Source organism: Oxyura jamaicensis, chromosome 3 (assembly GCF_011077185.1).
Source record: "Oxyura jamaicensis isolate SHBP4307 breed ruddy duck chromosome 3, BPBGC_Ojam_1.0, whole genome shotgun sequence".
Taxonomy (NCBI): domain Eukaryota; kingdom Metazoa; phylum Chordata; class Aves; order Anseriformes; family Anatidae; genus Oxyura; species Oxyura jamaicensis.
The window spans coordinates 117194459-117214733 of record NC_048895.1 but is presented as its reverse complement, the minus strand read 5'-3'; the positions used below and the strand labels follow the sequence as shown (position 1 = coordinate 117214733).

At 54.7% G+C, this 20275-nt stretch overlaps 1 protein-coding gene across 9 annotated transcripts in view; it reads left to right on the top strand.

Moving 5' to 3' along the window:
* Positions 1-20275, top strand: part of OTOF (otoferlin) — a 73671-nt gene that overhangs the window by 35317 nt on the left and 18079 nt on the right. For all 9 annotated transcript variants that reach the window (XM_035322612.1, XM_035322611.1, XM_035322613.1 and 6 more), the window contains exons 6-21: positions 4752-4825; positions 6692-6818; positions 7095-7149; positions 8623-8754; positions 9113-9175; positions 9816-9900; positions 11191-11350; positions 12449-12635; positions 13173-13359; positions 14078-14301; positions 15534-15642; positions 15991-16174; positions 18068-18188; positions 18858-18958; positions 19395-19485; positions 19954-20070. In XM_035322612.1, the coding sequence (XP_035178503.1) occupies positions 4752-4825; positions 6692-6818; positions 7095-7149; positions 8623-8754; positions 9113-9175; positions 9816-9900; positions 11191-11350; positions 12449-12635; positions 13173-13359; positions 14078-14301; positions 15534-15642; positions 15991-16174; positions 18068-18188; positions 18858-18958; positions 19395-19485; positions 19954-20070 (2017 nt within the window). The remainder of the gene's footprint in view (positions 1-4751; positions 4826-6691; positions 6819-7094; positions 7150-8622; positions 8755-9112; positions 9176-9815; positions 9901-11190; positions 11351-12448; positions 12636-13172; positions 13360-14077; positions 14302-15533; positions 15643-15990; positions 16175-18067; positions 18189-18857; positions 18959-19394; positions 19486-19953; positions 20071-20275) is intronic.

The following is a 20275-nucleotide window of genomic DNA, read 5'->3' as shown; positions in this document are numbered from 1 at the left end:
TCCCTCCATCCCTCCCTCCACGAATCCCCCCACCCCTCCATCCCCCCACCCACCCATCCCTCCACCCCCCCACCCACGCACACATCCAGCACATTCCCATTTTCTCCCCCTGCATGCCTGTGAGCCGTGTTCACTTGCTGCTTGCCGCTTGCTGCTGAGCGAGGATTTGAGGCCAGAAGGCGGCTGCAGGTTTTGCCACCGCCGCGGGACGAATCCCACCTGAACTCATCGATCTCTGGTTGCAGAGCCAAGGCTAAGGGCAGAGAGAAAAGGCACCTCGTGTTGCCGTTCAGGTACCTGGCTCCCCCTTCCCTGCCTGGGTCCGCGCTCGCTTTCCTATAGCTCTCCCCTGGACCAAGTTTCATGAAGACGTAAAGAGGGAATTCCCTGGTGCTGCCATCCCGGGAAATCTGTGTCCTTCTCTGGCACCAAAATGATGAATTTTGACAGCCTGAGAAGCTTCTTTCTGCAGCGAGGGTTGGAGCAGGAGGGGCAGGGGATGAAGGACGGGACAGAGGGAGAAATGCAGCATCAGCTGCTCCATGGGGACCTGGAGGATCTCGGAGCCCCTCGTGGAGCTCGGCACTTCTGCAGCCTTCAGATCCACCCAGGTTGACGGGATCAGCCACCCACGGATGCTGATCCCCATCCAGAGACGGGGGGAAGGGGAACCCCTGGGGCACCCCAGGGTGCTTTGGACGGGCTCTGGCCATGGCAGGGAAGGGTCCTGCAGGGACGCGTCCCCCTGGGAGATGCAGCAGCCCCTTCCCATGCCCTGTGTGTGCAGGCACAGCCGAACCAGCCCCGCAGCACTGGAACCAGTTTGGTGCGGGCTGGGCTGCGGGGGTTACTGGGGTCCTTCTGCACCTGATGTCTGGGGTCGGCACGGCTGAGAAAAGATGCCCGTGGCCACAGCTGGGGATGGGGCACCCGGGAGCCCCCCTGAGGAGCAGGAGAGCTGCAGGAGGGCTGCGTTGGTGGGCTGCCTGGAGCTCCTGCCACACACTGAAACCTTTGCCTTTTATTCCCCCGATGCCCCGATGCCCCGGCTCCAGCAAAGGCAGAGAGAAGACAAAGGAGCACAAGTAGGTTTGCTCTCCCCGCTCCTTCTCCTCCTCCTCCTCCTCCTTTCTCGTTTCTCTTGGACTCATTCCTCGGTTCTCTTGGATGTGTGGGGCAGGAGAGGGGTTTGGCACAGGGCTGAGCAAACAAGACTTGGCACCAGCTCTGGGTCAGGCTGCCACGTCATCCACCTGGACGTGTTTCTTCACCTCTTGCCTTGTTTTTATCCCGGTTGTTCGTGTCGATACCAGACCAGGCAGTGCCTGAGCAGCATCCCCCAGCCCCCTGACACAGATCTGCCGGGGCTTAAGCTCGAGTCTCCTGCGAGTACAGGCTAATATCTGCTGCCAAGGGGACAACCAGGCAACCTGGGCACTTCCCCACCAGTGTGGTCTCAGCACAGCCTGGGCTGGAGGATGGCGTGGCCTCGGGGGCACACGTGGAGGCAGGACCTACCTTACAGACAGAATTCCTGCAGAGAAACGAGCCGTGACAGCCCCGCTCTCTGTCCCTGCTCTCAACTCCCCAGCAAAAAGCAATGATTAGAGTGTCCTTGTTCCCCCTGAATAATTAACCAGGAACCCGCAACCAGATCTTTAACCAGAAGCTGCCCAGGAGAGGGGCTGCTGCCCCTCCGGGCTGCCCTGCTGCGGAGCCGTGCTCTCCTGGGAGCTGCAGGTGAAACGTGGATGTGCCTTCCTCCATCAGCTGAAGGCGATTCATCTGCTCAGACCCACGTCAGGCACCAGAAAATCCGAGGGAAGCACACCAGGGGAGGCTGGGTGGATGCTCTGCTGTCTAATACGGGGCTAGGCTTGCTTGGAGACACCAAACCAGGTCGCAAGGGGCCAGCAGCTGGCACGGTTTCGGAAGGAGAAGGCGGGCTGGTGGCATCCTGGAGCTTCAGGAGGCTAAAGCCAGGCTGCGGCAGAGGGGGTTGTGGCACAGCTTGTGTCGGCATCTCAGGTTCACGGGTCCTCATGCAATATTCATGCGGGGACGGTGTCAGCTCTCCGCCGGCTCCCACCCGGCTGCTGCCGCCTGCCTCCGTGTTTTAGCCCGGCGGGAGCAACGGAGGGGCTGGCACGGCCTTTCCTGAACGCTGCCAAAACCCTGCCGTGCCCAGAAAGGAGGCTTTTGGCCAGGGTCTTCATCTCTGCTTGACCCTGACCTGCTCGTGGGGCACGAGGGGATGGCCACCCTGCCATAGATGTTGGAGGCTCTCCCGGCTCGGCGGAGCTCTTCCAGTGTCTCCCGGCGGCCGGCGGGTGAAGGTAGTACCCCCAGGGGACAGGGAGGGGATGGGGGCAGTGTGGGGGACCTGTCGGTGCTCATCTGGCTTGGAGGAGGTGACAGAGGGGGTTTGGGGACGGGGTCAGAGCTGCTGAGGGGGTCACCTGGGTGTCTGCCCCCAAAGCACCTGGGATGGTTTCCCCAGGTCCTTTGCTTGCTTCTTCCCTTCTCCTTGATATTTGCCACGCACGCTGCCAAAATCTACCCAAACCCACTCCTTTATGTTTTTTTGGTTTTCCTCAGTGGCTTTTTTCCTAAATACTCGTCCCCCAGGGGCTGCAGTGCCCGGGGGAACACCAGGAGGGGCAAGGGAAGAAGGGGGGGCTGAGCCGAGCGTGGGGACGTGGCCGGGTGCCCTCTGAAGCCTGCTCTGGAGCTGAAGCTCATCTCACAGGTGGGCTAGAGGCCGTCAGGATATGTATTTCCCATTTCTGGGGCCTCTTCCTGGAATCCTAGAATGGTTTGGGTTGGAAGGGACCTTAAAGGTCCCCCAGTTCCTACCCCCTGTCATGGGCAGGGGACACCTCCCACCAGCCCAGGCTGCCCAAAGCCCCATCCCAGCCAGCCTTGAACACCCCCAGGGCCACCAATGTGACCCAGCCCCAGCCCTAAATCAGTGCCCAAGGCCAGGCTGGGCTGGGGGCAGCCTGGGCTGGGAGCAGGGGTCGTGCCCATGGCAGGGGGTGGCACCAGGGGGGCTTTAAGCTCCCTGCCAGCCCAAACCTTTCCACAATTCTGGAATTAAATTCCAACCCTCTGCGAGCAAATTGCCTGCGCGACAGCTCTGGGGCGGGTGGGATTTTCTTCCCCATTTTTAAAGAAATGTCTTGAAAAGAAGGGAACACAACCAGCCCCGGAGGTGTGCAGCTTGCCGAGGGGCCGTTTGTCTGCTGGAAGGGAACTTGGCAGCGGAGAGCGGCCTCTGAGCAGAGCTTTACAGCCTGAGCTGCTGCGTTTGCTCATAAAAGGGAGTCTGCAGAGGGCTGAGCAGTGCTGCTGCCCCTGGGAATGCAGATCCCACTCCTCACCCATCCTCCGGCTGCCCAGCGAGGGGCTGCCCCTGCCTGGGGGTCTTGTGAGTGAGCCGGAGAGTGCCCTGAGACCTTGCCCACTGCTTCATCCCAGCTGAAGTCCAAGCATCTTTCCAGCAATTTCCTCTTTAATTTAGAAGGGAGCTACCGCACGGTCTGATGGCGCTTCTGCTGGTTTTGGTTCTGCAGTTGCTGTGGCTGCTTTGGGGGTTTTTCAGCTGATTCTGGAGGCTTAAAAATCCGCATTACATCCTGTCTTGCGCAACGCTGAAACTCCCAGGTCTTTGCAACAGCAGCACGGGCTTGCACCCAAATAACAGTGGAAAATCTCATAAAAATGTCTGCAAATCTGTTGTTGCCTTCAGCGATCCCCGACCTTGGGTTAAATCTGTATTTGGAGCAGTCCGGCCGGTGTTGTGACAATCCTGTCGCCTTCCGAGCGCTGCATTTTTTTACCAGAGCAAGCCAGGGACTAGAAATTAGGTTCATGTAAATGGTCCCAGGCCGTGAGGCTGTGGTGAGCTGAGAAATCACCCCGGGATGCATCCAAAGCCTGCTTGTTTCCTTCTGAACTGGACGAGGTGCAAGTGGACGTTCACAAGGTGAAACAATAAGCCAAACATTTTATCTCAGACTCCTGAGATGCTCCTGTTGAAAGGGGGAAGCACCGTAGGGTCCGGATGCCAGAAGGGCTTGTGGCTGCATCCCACTGCAGGGCCTGGAGGCAGGGGAAGTTTTCCTTCTGACGCTTGGCTTAAAGTGATTAACATTTCTGGAAAGCAACCGGCAAGCAATTGGCAAACCTTTGCCAATCCAGCCCAAACCCTCCCGAGCGAATTTGACCCCAGCCCAGAGAGCAGGCGGGGAGCTCAGCCCTGGCCCCACGCAGGCGAGGGGCACCTGCGAAGCTTTGCTGCATTCCTAGCCAAAAACGTTACTGATTTTTCACACCAAGGTGGTTAGAATTGGTTATTTTTAGTGGACAATTATTTTTTTTTTAGGTAATTGCCCTAGGGAGCAATCGTACGGGGGTTTAGGAGAGGAATGGAGCAGAGGGGGCAAGCAGAGAGCAGAGGCACGGGGCAGGTGGAAGCGTTTGTTGGTGCTGCTGCTGTGCTCCAGCCTCGTGTTTTATCCCAGCGTGGGGCATTCCTGAGAAAATACGAGGCCCAAGACTCAGAGGCAGTGCATTTATGGGGGACTCTGGCGTGCCGGCCCTTGTTTTCAGCTGTCCGTGTCTGCTCTTCCAGCTGACATTCCTCTCTTGCTTTGACCTGTGGAAAGCTCCTACGTTTCTCACAGCCAAATCCCAGACAATTGCACTGAAAACACAGGATTCAATGTGTTTTTTTTTTTCCCTTTCAGAGCTGGGAAAGGAGTTTTTTCAGCCATGAAGCTTGGCAAGGCACGTCCCACAAAGGACGACCATCGGAAGCAAGGTAGGTGCCAGGAGGAGGGTGTTGCCTGCCCAAGTGCTGCTTTTCCAGCATCTCCCACACCCCAAAAAAGCACCTGAGAGACCCCACGAGGGGCTCTTACATCAGGCACAGCCTGTCCATAACTCAGGGATGGGGCAGGGAGTGCTTGGTGCAGGGAGAAGGGCTGGAGGGAGGTTCTCCATGGGGAACTGGGGAGTGGGACCTGATGGAGAGAGTTCCTCAGAGAGGCCTTCACCGGACAGCAATGTGCAGCCGTGGTGAAAAGCCTGGAGGTCATGCGGGCAGCCTCCAGCTTGTTTTTAGGGCTAATTCACAGACGTGGCGATGCCAAGCACAGTTTTGCCCTTGCACCTTAGTGCTTGCACAGGCATCAGCAGAGCGAAGGACGGGCTCGGCCGCCGCGGGGCCGCCTGAAATCGGACGCCCTCCTGGAGCCGCACGAGGGGCAGCGGTCGGAAATTCATTGCTGTTTCCATCCAGATCGAATATTGGGTTTCAATGGCAAGGATTTGGGGCAGTGCGTTCTTGTGGGGAAGGAGGAAACGCTGCTTTAGACGCGGGTTCTGGCGGCCTCCCCACAGCTGGTGGCAGCTCGTACATGGCAACCACTTCTTCCCCAGCTATCCACGCACCCCCTGGCTTTTTCACGCTTTGTAGGGGCTCTGCTCTCTTCCCACCACCTCTGTCAGACCCCTGGTCCTGCCAGCTGGTGTTGGGATGGGGTGGATGTCTTGCCTCCTTTGGCTGTACGGCAACACGTGCTGGGTTTCCTGCTGACAGAGCACGCTGCAGCGCTCCGCGAGCAACACGTCGATTTTGTGATTCACAGAGTCACTGACTCTTGGAATCTTAGAATTATAGAACCATAGAACTGTTTGGGTTGGAAGGGACCTTAAAGATCATCTAATTCCAGCCCCCTTCCATGGCAGGGACACCTCCCACCAGCCCAGGCTGCCCCCAGCCCCATCCAGCCTGGCCTTGGGCCCTGCCAGGGATGGGGCACCCACAGGGCACCCTGTTCCAGTGCCTCTCCACCCTCTAACTGATGAATTTCCTCCTAACACCTCATCTAAATCTCCCTTCCTTTATTTTAAAACCATTCCCCTTGCTCCTGGAGCAAGCTGGGGGCCTGCCTATGCTGGTAAAGAGGCAGGAAACCCTTCCCCCAGGAGCAGCACCCGTGCCGTGAGAGCAGGTTTGGTGCTACCTCTTGGTGCCACCGAGCCAAGTGGTGACCCATCACCTACACCGGTGTGTCTGACCCAACGGACAGAAACTGTCCCTGCTTTGCTCAGTGCTTCTGAAACTGCTCGTTTCTTGCCCAGAGCAAAGGCAGGAGGGCAGGCACTGCATGCACATGACCCCCACACGAGGAAGCTCGGCACCTCAGCAACTTCTTTCAGCAGAAATGCAGACCCATGGGTCTGCATTTGCTAGTTGGCTTTGGGCTCTTGACCCACCTGGGACGTGAGCCCTTTCTCTTGTTTTTCCAGACCCAACCACCCCCGAGCTGGAGAGCTGGTTGCCTTTGCAGCTGCTCTCCTGGTAGCTCGCCCTGCAGCTTGCTCCGGTGTTGTTTTACCCCCTGAAGCCTGGGCTGATTCTCACTTCTCAGTTTTCCAAAGCTTACTGCCATCACAAAGCCCTGCACAGCACGTTCCCCGAGTGGAATAATATGTCACAAGAAGCAAACCTCCTTTTAATCCTTTTTGGACCGGGCTGCCTGTGAGCTGACCTGGCGCCCATTGTTCCTTGTGTTATCGGGTGAGGTCGATAGGGCGTATTGGTTACCTTCCTCTGCACCTTTAATTATTCACTGGGTGGAAACAACGAGAGACATTCCTTTGTCTCCGTGTGCCTATGCAGATGAACCCGCCGTTCTGGAGGCAGAAGACCTGGACCGAAAAGCCATGAGGCTCGGAGGGGGGCTGGACCCGGACGCAATCTCCTTGGCCTCCGTCACGGCCGTAACCACCAATGTCTCGAATAAAAGGTGAGGGCCAGACGTGAGCTTGTGCAAGCAGTGGGGGGGCACGCTGGCACACGGGGGTTAAAAGGAAAAATCATGTCATCCTGTGCAAGCAGTGCTTTTGGGAAATGTCTGGCAAAAGAGCACGAGTGTGCGGCGATGGCTTGCAGCCCTGGGGTTTGTGCTCCTCACATTCAAGGGGATTCCCTGCAGATGGCAGGGCTGCCCATGCTCTGTCCCAGCTGGCAGCAAGTCCGTCTGTTGGTTGACTGATGGTTCCCTTTGTCCCCCCCCAAAAAGGTCCAAGCCCGACATCAAAATGGAGCCGAGTGCCGGGAGGCCGATGGATTACCAGGTAGGCGACGGCGCTGCGTCCGCAGCTCTTGGAGGGGAGGACGCTCAGCTGGAGGCTTTTAGGAGAGGAAGAGGCAGACTGAGAGCTTTTATTTCGAACCTTCCCGGATCATGAATGTCGGCAGAGTCACTGCCTGACGAGCAGGAGCTTCTCATCCCAGCAGGTCCCCCTCTGCTTGTGGGACGGCTCGGGGACCAGGAGGACGCGCTCTGCATTAAGTCGCTTGCTGGTGTGGCTCCCCATCCTGATTCCAGTCACCCAATCTGAAGCCCAGAAAGCCCAGATTAATCTGTAATAGGAGCAGCTCACCCCCAAGGCATTTCTTTTACTTCCCAAGAGCTTTCAGTCTGCCAGTTCATACTGTTAGCAGCCAGGAAATTGCTGTATTTCCTCGGGTAGGCTGGGACGTGGCTGCTGCTGTCTTCTCCAGCAGTGCTCCACTCCGACCACTTTAATCCATCGCTAGAAGAACCACACGTTTAGCTTCCCAAGGCTCATATGAGCCGTATTGCTCCCATTTTTTACACCCGTTGGTGTCGGCATGATTCATAAGTTGGTTTCTCTTCTCATTTTCACCGAGGCGTGCTGAGTCGGCAGCAATTCCGCTTTATGTCCTCGCCTCTCGGCACAGCAACACCTTCCTGGGGACATCTCGGAATGACACAAACAATGATTTTTGTTAGAGATTTATTGCAGAGCCTTGCCAGATCCACTTGTGCACCCCAGACGAGACCAAACAGGAGAGGCAGATAGAGCAGTATGTATGTGGAGGAGGTTTAATTAGACACATAATGAACCTAGACCGGACAGTGAGTGTGCTCGGTTCAGGAGTGGTGCAACCAGACCATAAAGAGGGGGAAGGTGCAAAACAAATTACAGCCAAGAGCCAGAAGGGACACAAGTTCTGGTTATTTCACCACTGGAAGGAGAGGATCACAGGACGGGGGGACAGCTCATTTCTGGAGCATGACGGGTTTGTGGGATGCATTTACACCTCGGCTCCGTTGTGCTGGGTCAGTTTGTGCACTGATTCTAAGGACTGGAGAGAGGTGTGGAGGTTGGGAGCTGTCTTGGGCAGAGTGACCATGAGACGGTAGAGTTCTCTATTCTGTTCTACAGGGGGCATTTTGCCATTGTATTTTCTAGCTGAAGCACCTTAAGCCAGCTGGGGTGTCACCAACCAAGCCTCTCTTCCCTAAATCCCCTGGAATTTATGCCTTGTGGGAAGCAAACCCCTGCTCCGTGCCCTGGGGTGGGAGGATCGGGGATGCCCTGGGTCTCCTGCTCTCACCACCTCGCAGTTTTCAGGCCTGTCTGAGCAGCTGGGTGTCCTTGGTGTGACAAGGAAACCCCAAAGCTTCCAACACTCTGATGAAAACGCTTCAAAACCAAAAGCCAGGCGGAGGTGGGAGTCCAGGAGCGGCATCTGATGCTGCCCTCGGAAGGGGAAGGCCCACGAATCCCTCTCCGCAGGTCAGCGTCACCGTCATCGAGGCCCGGCAACTGGTTGGGCTCAACATGGACCCCGTGGTCTGCGTGGAGGTCGGCGAGGAAAAGAAATACACCTCCATGAAGGAATCGACCAACTGCCCTTACTACAATGAGGTGGGGCTGTCCCCCAGCGATGCTCGCGGACCCCCCGTTTCTATATAGTCAGTTAAATGGGATTTCTTGTCACCCGGTGTTTCTTTCTTCTGTCGCTTCTTGTCGGGATAAGATGAAATCTCAAACCACACGGAAGGAGGAAGGGAGCCTTTGCCCTCTGGCATTTTACAGATGGTACAGATCGATCTGTGCCGACCTGTTTGTGGCTTTTCCAAGCAGTCGGTGCTTCCTCCTGGTTGCTCAGACAGCAGATGCTGCCAGGGGCTGGGGTTGTCCTGGTGGAGTGGGCACCATAATGCCATCTTTCAACCCAAAAGGAGCTGCTCTCCTGCCCTCACGCCTGCCCTTTCCCTTTCAGTACTTCGTCTTCGATTTCCACGTGCCCCCAGACGTCATGTTCGACAAGATCATCAAGCTGTCCGTGAGTGAGCGCGGTCGCGTTGTCCTTTTCACTGGGCTTTGAAGGAAACGACCCCATTTTACTCATGCACTGGGAATGGATGTAAGGTCCCTGAGCCGAGGTGTTCAGCCCTACAAGCCTCACCTTTCTTGCTGAGCCCTGGTCCCTCTCTGCCACTGGCCTTCAATTGCTGGGGCCACACAGCTCCACTGCTGTGTCCACTGTGCCCTCCGTGGCTGACTGTGGGTGTTTTAGCTCACCAACTAGGAATCCCCACATCCATCCCATGCACAGACCGGCTGTACAATTTCTCCCACAAAGGGAATTAGGGCATCAATTTTGATCATCCTAAAGACCTTTCATGTAAATGTCCTGGTGCCCTGGTGTCCTGGTGTTTGTTGCCATAGTGGCTGGAAAACTGCACCTTGTTTCAAAGATGAATTTCTTTGCATTGCTTCTGTTCAATCCAAATAATACAGGCGTGCAAGACTGCTAAGCAAGAGCTGCCAACACATCTCTGCCTCTTAGAGTCCTAGTACAGACTAAGGTCCTGCACCAAGCAAGGAAAATGCATCAGCTCCCTTCCTGCCTGACATTTAACACCTCTGGAGAGAGCCGGGGTATGGGCAAATCTCTAACTTGTGTTCCCCTTGACTTCCAGGTGATCCACTCAAAAAACCTCCTGCGCAGTGGGACTTTGGTAGGCTCCTTCAAGATGGATGTTGGGACCGTTTATACCCAGCCGGGTACGTAGCCACGGTGTGCGACCTCCGTGCGTGCCTACCTGCACCCCTGAACAAACGCCTTTGCAAGGGAGCCAGGCAGGCACTGCTCCCTTGGGTGATGCTCATCTCACTTAATTAGCATCCTAGACATAAGCAAGTCACCTGGGCTCCATCTGCAGCCGAGAAGGAGCACTTGGCACCTCCAGAGAAGGTGGCATATCCCACCTGGAGTAAGGTGGCACCTCTGTGCCAGCTCTCTGCTGACCCACTGCAGAAGACCAGGGTAGTTTTGCAAGCATGGCATTGACCTTTCAAACAGCCCAAAGTCCTGGGATGGGGTCCTGGGATCTTGCCCTCTGTGGCTCAAATTTACACCAAGAAAGGGAGGATGTGCAATGAAAAAGAGAAGGAGGTTGATTAGCTCTGCTGCCGTGTTGCTGGCTGATGATAAAGCCCACAGTGACTTAGTGCAGATGGGCCTAACGAGACCTCCTGAAACCTGCTGTGCAATTATGGGCCTCGTTTATAGCACATCTGTTTCAGGGAAACCTGTTTTATAGAACTATAAATGAGAAGTGAATGCTTTTGGCTTCCTGTCCTTAAGCACGGGCAATGAGAGCAGGCGCGGATGGGATTAGTTTAGGGAGTTGTGTAAAGGAGGTCCAGCGGGGTCCCTGGAAAGCTCATCCACTCCATGCCTTGCTCCCTGCCAGATTCCCCAGGACACTTCTGCCTGAAAAGCCCAGTCCCTGAATCAGGGAATCACGCTGAGTCCTGCCTGGGGGACTGAAAGGACCAACACACACCCAGGGCATCTATGAAACGCCTGCTCTGTGCAGGAGAGCATTGCCCCTCTGAGGGCCCGGTGCTTGCAGCATGCCAGAGCTGAACACATCAGCGTCCCTTTGGAAAAGATAGATCCAAGATCGCTGAATTTTTTTCCTTGCTCCCATGCCATGCCTGTTGCAGCAGTCTGCCTCTGTAAATAAGCCTGAGAGCTAGGGTATAAATGGAGCCTCCAGTGCCTGCACTTCAGGGGGGCTCAGCAGATGGTGCTGGGGGGACAGAAGGGAGAATCTGGTCAGGTTCCCTGCTCCATGTGAGGATGAAATCTGTCTCTCACCATCCAGAAGGCACGTTAGGCTTAAAGACTTCCAGTGCTCGAGGCTACACCCCTCTTCAGACACTTTATCCAATTGTTTCTCTGTCTTTAACATGAGACAGATCTTTTAATGAAATTTTCGGGAGGTTCTGCCCGAATTCCTGCTGTGCTCCGTTCTGACAGTGACTGTCTTGTCCCCTGGCTTCCAGAGCACCAGTTCTACCACAAGTGGGCCATCCTGTCCGACCCCGAGGATCTCACCGCCGGGCTGAAAGGTTACCTGAAGTGTGACATCGCCGTCGTAGGGAAGGGTGACAACATCAAGACTCCACACAAAGCCAACGAGACAGACGAGGATGATATCGAAGGGTAAGGATTTGAAGAGCCAGCTTCGCACAGCCGTTCTTGGGAAACACTTTTCGTGCCTCTTTACCTTGGGTTGTACGATGAGGACAGCAGCCTTCCCAGATTGCCCCTCTTATGCCCGTGCTTACCTTGTGCAATGAAACCAGAGGGACCGAATAAGTTGATTTTTTAGAGAGAAAACAGGGCCCTGTGACCCTACAGACCCTCTAAAAGGCTGTGGAAGGAAAAGAAAAACCAAAACCAAACCAAAACAAAACAAAAACAAGCAAACAACAACAAAAAAATGCAACCAACCAACCTACAACAAACAAAAACCAAAAGCTAACAAACAAACAAAAAACCAGCAGAGTTTAAAACATAGTTCTAGCCCCAAGTGTTTCAGGCCAATTAAATATCTCCATGTACATTCATAGGCTTTTAAATCCACTTCTCAGCCTCTCACCACATAGTCAGAAACCCAGACTAGGAGCAAAATGCCTGTGCAGCTTTCTTGACTTGCTGGGATCTGGGGCTGGAGGCACCACCTGAGCTGCTTTAGGTCACTGTTCCGTGCTGTAGTCATTATGTCACTTTGCCTTGGACAACTGCAGCAATTCCTCTAGAAATTATTTTGTTCACATGATTCCCCACAACTCTCATTTCTTCTCCCAGAAGAGGAAAAAATCTGCCAATAAAAGGTATTTGGTGGAGTTCAGGTCCCACCCCAAAATGATCACCCCTTCTACCACGATAAGGGAAAGGCTCTTCTAACGTCCCTTCAGTATGGTCTGCTTTAGATATCTAAATTAGGCTGAGTTTAATTGTCCCCTAGACTCCACTGACTATAATGATTATACCCCTTAGGTGGGACTCAGATTGTCCCAGGGGCACCTCACGGGTCTTCTCTAAGATTTTGCTTACCAAACCACCCTTCCCCATCCCAAAACAGGAGGACAGGTGGAGGCAGGGCAGCAATAAAATGCAGGGCTGCAGAAATGGTCCCCTTTCCACCTCCCCAGGGCCAGTGCTCAGAAAGAGGGGCAGCTTCTCATCCCTCATTAGCTTCTCCTGCCCAACCTGGCCACCCAAGGGCTGTGCCCAGCCCAACTTGTGCCGTTGCAGGAACCTCCTCCTCCCAGACGGGGTCCCTCCGGAGAGGCAGTGGGCTCGTTTCTACATCAAGATCTATCGAGCAGAGGGCCTGCCCCGTATGAACACCAGCATCATGGCCAACGTGAAGAAGGCCCTCATTGGCGAGAACAAGGACTTGGTGGACCCCTACGTGCAGGTGGTCTTCGCGGGGCAGAAGGTGAGGGAGCTGCATGAAGTACTGGGGGGTGACGTGGGTGGGAGAAGTTCGGGCACAAGGACACCAGGGGAGGTTTAGGTTGGATGTTAGGAAGAACTTCTTTACTGAACGGGTTGTGAGGCACTGGAATGGGCTGCCCAGGGAAGTGGTTGAGTCACCATCCCTGGAGGTCTTTAAAAGATGTTCAGATGTAGAGCTTAGGGATATGGTTTGGTGGAGGACTTGTTAGTGTTAGGTCAGAGGTTGGACTCGGTGATCTTGGAGGTCTCTTCCAACCTAGATGATTCTGTGATTCTGTGACACAGAGGCATGGCAAAGCCGCCGTGTTTGCTGCGTACTGCGTTCCCCTCTCTTGTGCAGACTAGGATGGGGCAGCAGCAGCCCCAATAGAGGAGAAGAACCTGTTACGGGGGGGAGACACACAGCAAAATGTGGTTTTCGGTACTCTCTAGCAAGGAGGAGTTGAGGTTGTGAGGGGTGGCTTTGAGCTCAGACCACCCAAGACATGTCAAACACCCTTCTTGTCCCGCTCGGCAGGGGAAGACTTCAGTGCAAAAAAGCAGCTACGAGCCTCTCTGGAACGAGCAGATAATCTTCACAGAAATGTTCCCCCCCTTGTGCAAGCGGATAAAGGTCCAGATTCGAGACTCAGACAAAGTCAATGATGTGGCCATTGGTACCCATTTCATTGACTTGCGGAAGATCTCTAATGAAGGAGACAAAGGTAAAGCTACAGAGGGGTGCAGATGGAGAGATATTGCTTTGGAAGACGTGTAGCACAGTAGCCCAAGTTCTCTCCCCACCCCTGGAGGTAGCTGCTTCGTGGTGCCCTGCTGGAGGGACCTTAGCTTGCTGCAGTGGCCTTCTGAGGTCATTGGGCACACACTTTTTGAGAGCCAAGCCCCATCACAAGCCTCCAGTCCAACACTTGAAAGCAAAGACACCCAGGAACAGTTGGCCCTTCCAAAAAATGCATTGCCACGAAGGGGTGAATATCTCACAGGCTGCCACTTCCACACACCCAGGAACACACCGGCACACGTGGGCAGAAACAATGAGAAAACAAAGATGGCTCTTGAAAAAGGACTAAGGGGGGAGTCCTCTTTTTCTTGACTCTCCCATTGCGTGACTTGCCCCATGGGAGACTCACCTCTGGTTTTGGGCTGGTGCAGTGCACAGAGCCCATCACTGCCTTCGCTGCAAAACTGCCTCCACGTGCAGTTGCAAGAAGGCATTTCCATGCACACACATCACTAAATGATCTTGTAGGTCCTTTCCAACCTCGTGTTTCTACGGCTATGATTCAATGTGCATATTTAAGTCTATATCACTGCACACACACCAGGAAAGTGCTGCCAATCCCTGAGTGTGTTTGCACCCTGAGACACAGACGTGCCCTCCTTGCACACCCCTTCCCTACGTGCACGTCTGGTCTGCTGCAGGCTACCTGCCCACCTTCGGCCCCGCGTGGGTGAACATGTACGGCTCCACTCGCAACTACACCCTGATGGACGAGCACCAGGAGCTGAACGAGGGCCTGGGCGAGGGCGTCTCCTTCCGGGCCAGGCTTCTGATGAGCCTTGCTGTGGAGATCTTGGACACCAGCAACCCGGAGATCAACAGCTCCACCGAGGTGCAAGTTGAGCAGGCCACATCAGTTGCTGATGTAAGTAAGTCTCCCCTAACCCTACAGCTGCCAGTGAAGAGATATCTCGGTTATCTCAGTTAGTTATTGCTGTTATCACAAACTGAGAATCTCATTTACTGTTGCATTAAATGTTCTGGGTCCTCCAGTACATTGAAAGCAAGTCCTGCAAGGATTTCAGGTTTTATGATCATTCAGATGCCGGGAGTTAGAGACAATGAGAGTCGTCTCCTAATGCCAGTGTTCTCACTCCCATCCTTGAAGACAGGGTTAAAACAGAAGCCAGGTTTTAATTTGGACAGATAATGCTAGGACAAGGGGGAATGGCTTTAAACTAAAAGAGGGGAGATTTAGATGAGAGGTGAGGAGGAAATTCTTCCCTCTGAGGGTGGTGAGGCACTGGCACAGGGTGCCCAGAAAAGCTGTGGGTGCCCCATCCCTGGAGGTGCTCAAGGCCAGGCTGGATGGGGCTTTGGGCAACCTGATCTGGTGGGGGGCATCCTGCCCATGGCAGGGGGTAGGAACTGGGTGATCTCTGAGGTCCCTTCCAACCCAAACCATTCTATGATAGAACTCTATGAAATCTATTTCCTAACCAATTCTAGCAGGGTGAAACTGCTCAGAGAAATTAAACTGCTGCTTCCTGACAAAAGGAAGTCCCATGGCACTAGTCCTGATGTGTAAAGCCTGCAAGGCTGTTGCCCATGCCCTGTGTAAACGGGCACGTACGGGCTTGGATGCTCACATGTGTCAATCCATGTGAGCCAAGTGTGGGAAGTAGAAGCGGAGCAGTCGGATGGCACTGCACATGTAGTGTATTTTGGAAATTAAGTGGTCTCATCTCACCTCCAGGGGAAATTAAGCCACCTGGAAATATAGCCATTCCAGTTCTGAGAGAACATCCAGGCAAACGGTTTGATAATTTCAATTGGAGAACAAACAGGTTCATATTCCTGAGTCTCCTTTAGACAGTCCCTCAGAAAAGTGGGATGGCTGATCTCAGTTTATCCTCCACATTTAAACATTAGGCTCAAATCTTCAACTAAACTCTCTCTGCAGTGAGCCTGAGGCCCCTCAAGTAGGTCAGGCTGAGGGGGACACCCCAGGATCTCCTTGGGAACCCATAGGTGGTGGCACCTCACCTCCAAAGAGTCCCTGGGGTGCTGAGAGGGGCCAGGTGATGCACCCCTCTGCCCAGCACTGGGCATCCCTCGGGCTGGCCTGAACCCCGATCTGTGGGATTTCTCCTGCAGAACTGCACTGGGAAGATGGAGGAGTTCTTCCTCTTCGGAGCCTTCCTGGAAGCCACCATGATCGACAGGAAGATTGGTGACAAACCCATCAACTTCGAGGTCACGATAGGTTGGTTGGGTTTTGGCGAGGGTGGTTTTGGAGCATTCACGGGGGGAATGCAGGATCCAGAGTCAAGAGTCTGTCCCCTTTTCCATGCTACCACATGCCAGAGCACATGGACCAGGGATGATTGAGGGCCCTGGTAAAGAAGCCGGGGGGCAGGGATGGAGAGCAGGGGATGGAGATCTGCCATCACTTTGTGCCTTCTGGGCAAGATTTTGGAGAGCTGAACTCTGCTGTCCCCCTTGGTTCCTGCAGACAAAACCTCCCCAACCTGAATGAGAGGCAGGTCACTGAGCCTGTTTAACCCCCAATAAATTACCGCCCTGTGACTTCATTTCACGTTTTATTCTCGAGGTAATTACGGGAACCAGATCGACGGCACGGCCAAGCCCCTCCTGCGGAGGAAGAAGGAAGGAGGAGATGGTGACGAGGAGGAGTCGGAGCTGCTGCAGAACTCGAGTGAGGATGAAGGTGGCGAGGACGGAGAGATGGTCTCCGTCTCCTCATCCCAGCCCATGAAGCCGCTGGTCACAGACAGGTGACGTGCCTGCCTGGCCACAAAAGGGGGCAGAAATTGCCTCTGCGTGTCCCCACATGTGTTGGGTGTCCATGGGGCCATCACGGGGCCTAGCAGGCCTAGGGCCGCGGGTGCCTTATGGAGGAAACCCCATTCCCTGCTCCGGCAGGGGGGCTGGCCTAGCTGATCTTTCGAGGTCCCTTCCAATCCCTAACATTCTGTGATTCTGTGATTCTGTGATTCTCTGATGTCTAATAAGGGTTGAATTCACCTCTCCCTCACCCGGCCTGCTGTACACCCAACACTCGTGGCTGTCCAGTGCTCTAACCCTGTGGTAAACTGGGATGAGGCTAAGCAGTGGATTCAAAAAGCACTCAGAAAATAGGTCCATTTCTGTACATTTAAGTTCCATGCATTCAGGAAACTAGTCTAAATCCAGGTCATTCCGGAGGAGCACTGCCACCCTTGGTACTGCACATCAGGGAGGAGAGGTCTGGGCTTCACCTCTTTGCTCTCTTTAGCTGCACGACAGAAAAATGTCACGGGCACCATGTGGAGGCAGGCAATATCCATCTAGAGATAAGGCATGGATTTCAGCAGTGAAGGTCATTTGTGCTGGGACAAGCTGCATTTTCTTGTCACTTGGGATCTTAAAAGCTAGACAAGGTCACGGCCACCTGGAGAGGGGAGGGTGCAAAAAAAGAACACTGGAAAAAAGTTTTTGAGAATGAGCTAGGCAGGAGACTGGGACGAAGGACAAAATCCTCTGTCTTCCTAGTTTGCAGTATCTCTTTTGGTCAGTCTGTCTATCCCCATTGCTTGCAGTCAAGGACAGGCCACTGGCTGGTGCTTGAGAGAGCCAGACTTGGTCCTACCCTGGGTCTGTGGGTGTACGTCTGGTTGTCAGCAGACAAACTCCTTCTGCTCTACCTGCCTCAGTTTCCCCAGCTGCAAAATTAAGACAGCCTTTTGTGCCTCCTTTAAAAATCACCATGAAGTGTGCAGGTAGCAACGACCTTAATGTACAGACAAGATCCAGACAGCTGCAAGTGGGATTCTGGCTGGAGCTTTCTGCCCCAAGCAGCTGGATCAGAAAACCCCCAAATGAGCAGGATCAGCACGTCTTAGTGTGTCTGGGCTAGCTGTAAGCCCCAGCCCGGGTTTGCACGTAAAGGACTTGTACTCAGGAAAGTCAAGTGGACGTAAACTAATGAGAAATACTTAAAGAGGATTGTTTTAGCTGTGTTTTACCAGTAAATAGATGTTATTTATCAGAAATAACTGGTTGACTGAACTCAGTTGGGAAACAAAACCAGCCACGTTGAACTGGGGCTGTTTGCCCTCCAGTTAAGGTGTGCCTGGGGGTCCCTTGCTCGTTCACCAGCTCCTTGTGCAGGTGAACACCAAATGGTGAGGGGCTGTGGCGATGCACTTGGAGAGCCTGGGCTCAGCTGCTCACGCTCCCGTCCTCAGAGCCTCCAGCTTCTGGGTGCTGGGAGCCTCTCACTCAAGCACGGGGCTCTGCTGACATCTTCTGGATGGAAATACCCTCGATGGCTTCAGAAGGATGAGCTGAGGCTGGTTTTGGACTAAGGGTGACCCCTGCAAGATCTGCAGTAGCTTTACGCTAGTAGCTTTATGCAGTAGCTTTATGTTTGGGTGGGCTCTGGCTGGGGTCAGAGTGGGGTTCCCTCCTGGTAATGGCCAGCCTGGATGGGGTTTGGGGCAGGGAAGGGTGCTGGGAGAGCTGTAGCCTCTGTCCTCGAGGGTGCAGCTCACATCAGCCCCTCTTCTCCCAGCCTGACCTTCTGCAAGCCTCCTCCCCATCACAGCTCTGCCTCCGCAGGGAGAGGCAGGGGACAGGGTTTGGTGCTGGCCAGCAGCACTGAGCGCCCCTTCTGCCTCCTCCCGCAGGAACTACTTCCACCTGCCCTACTTTGAGAAGAAGCCCTGCATCTACATCAAGAGCTGGTGGCAGGACCAGCGCCGCAGGCTGTATAACGCCAACATCATGGACAAGATTGCGGACAAGCTGGTCAGTACAGGCTGGAGAGGAAGGCAGCCAGGGCATGGGGTTGACCGTGAGGCACTTGCAGGCTCCCAGAGCAGCTCTGCAGCTTGCCACAAAGCTGGGACAAACTGCAGGACTCAGTAACCCACTTGTGCAGAAAGGGGAAAGTTCCCCCATGTGAAATGTTCAGCTTGAACGTCCAAACCTCAGGGGTTCATTGAATTTTCTGTGAGTTCGACCCAGGGATCCCCACCAAGGGCAGCAAGAGGAGGGAGGCTTTGTCTTCATGGACTTAAGGCCCAGGCAGGCTGCTGGGAGGTCTCCCTGGAGCCTTCTCCTCTCCAGGCCCACCACCCCCAGCTCCCTCAGCCTGGCTCCAGAGCAGAGGGGCTCCAGCCTCTGCTCGTCCTTGGGGCCTCCTCTGGACTCGTTTTAATATGTCTGTGTCCTTTTGCTGCTAGGGCTCAGAGCTGAATGCAGTGCAGGCAGAGTCTCACAAGAGCAGACAGTGGAGTAGAGGGGTCCAAATAGGACCCACAAAGATAAAACCTACCAGGTCCAGCCAAGACACTGTGGACCTTGCCCAGCCACTCTCATTGGGGGTGATGGAACTATTCCCACCACCCAGAACCATCTCCCCCATAAAAAACTACCCCACTGCCCCCCCTCAAGGCTTCCCCCATTGTGCTGCAGGAAGAAGGGCTCAATGATGTGCAAGAGATGATCAAGACGGAGAAGCCTCACCCAGAGCGCCGGCTGCGAGGGGTCCTGGAGGAGCTGAGCAGTGGGTGCCTGTGAGTAAAAGATGGGCAAAGGCAGTGTGCTGCACACCCTTGCTCTCTGCAGGGCAAGGTTGTGGCACTGGGAGTGTGAGCTCACCTTGACTGGTCGTCTTCTGGGGGATGGGAGAGCATTTCATCCATAGGATTGTAGAAACCCATAATTCCAGAGGGATTATAATCCCGTAATTCCATCCAGCCTGGCCTTGGGCACTGCCAGGGATGGGGCACCCACAGCTCCTTGGGGCAGCCTGCTCAGTGCCTCAGCACCCTCACAATAAAATATTTCTTCCTTTCCTTTTCTTCCATTGCATTGGCACCACTCCGTATTGGCTGCCTCGTGGCTTGGGCAAAAAATTGAGGATGTTTCTCCCCAGTGAGGTGACCAGCCACGCTGCTTGAGGGACCCATCAGGATCCCACAAGATTCATGCTGCTGACCCTTTCCGTAGGCGCTTCGTGACGTTGGCTGACAAGGACCAGCACCACTCTTCCCGCACGAGGCTGGACCGGGAGAGGCTCAAGTCCTGCATGCGGGAGCTGGTGAGTGTGATGCAGGGAAGGGAGGAGGATTTGGGAACAGGGCTGGACCTTGGCAGTGCAATGGGGAGTTTTGTCCTGGGGCGTGCTGGTTTCTCTGTGCACGGAGGGCTGGGGGTTGTTTCTGAGCAGAGGAACCCAAGAGCACTCGGGTCTGGTAAGGGTCCCAGGTGTCCTGTGGGTTCACAAACAGCTGAGGGCACTGGGAAGGAGGATTCTGGGGAGCCCTGCAAAGTGCAGCTGCTCCAGCAGCAGAGAAAACCTAAATATTTGGGGCTGGTAGCCCAGCTCCAAGGGAGTTAAAAAAGCAAATAGACATCCAAAAGAGAAATACAGAGAGCAGTGGCTTATCCAGCTGGCTCAGCACAGGCCATCAACTTCTGTAGCCAGCTGCATACTACCAAGCTATGAATTTACCCACTGAAAACCTACACGCCCCTTGTTCTGTCCTGGGCTCTCCTTTAACCGCAGGAGAACATGGGCCAGCAAGCCACGACCCTGCGGTCGCAGGTGAAGAGGAACACCATGAAGGACAAGCTGAAGCTGGTGCAGAACTTCCTGCAGAAGCTCCGCTTCCTGGCGGACGAGGTGAGAGCCCTACCACGGGGACAGGGACGGCACCGCGAGGCAGCAGCCAGGCCTCATGGAGGCCTCTGCACGCCCTGACGGGGGAGAGGGCCTCAGCACACAGCTCTTGGCCCAAGGAGCCTCTCCACGTCTCTACGCTGCTCCAGGCCTCCCAGGCTTGTCTGGTTGGAATGAGTTAGAGCTAGAAGGAATTTAAGAGCCCTTT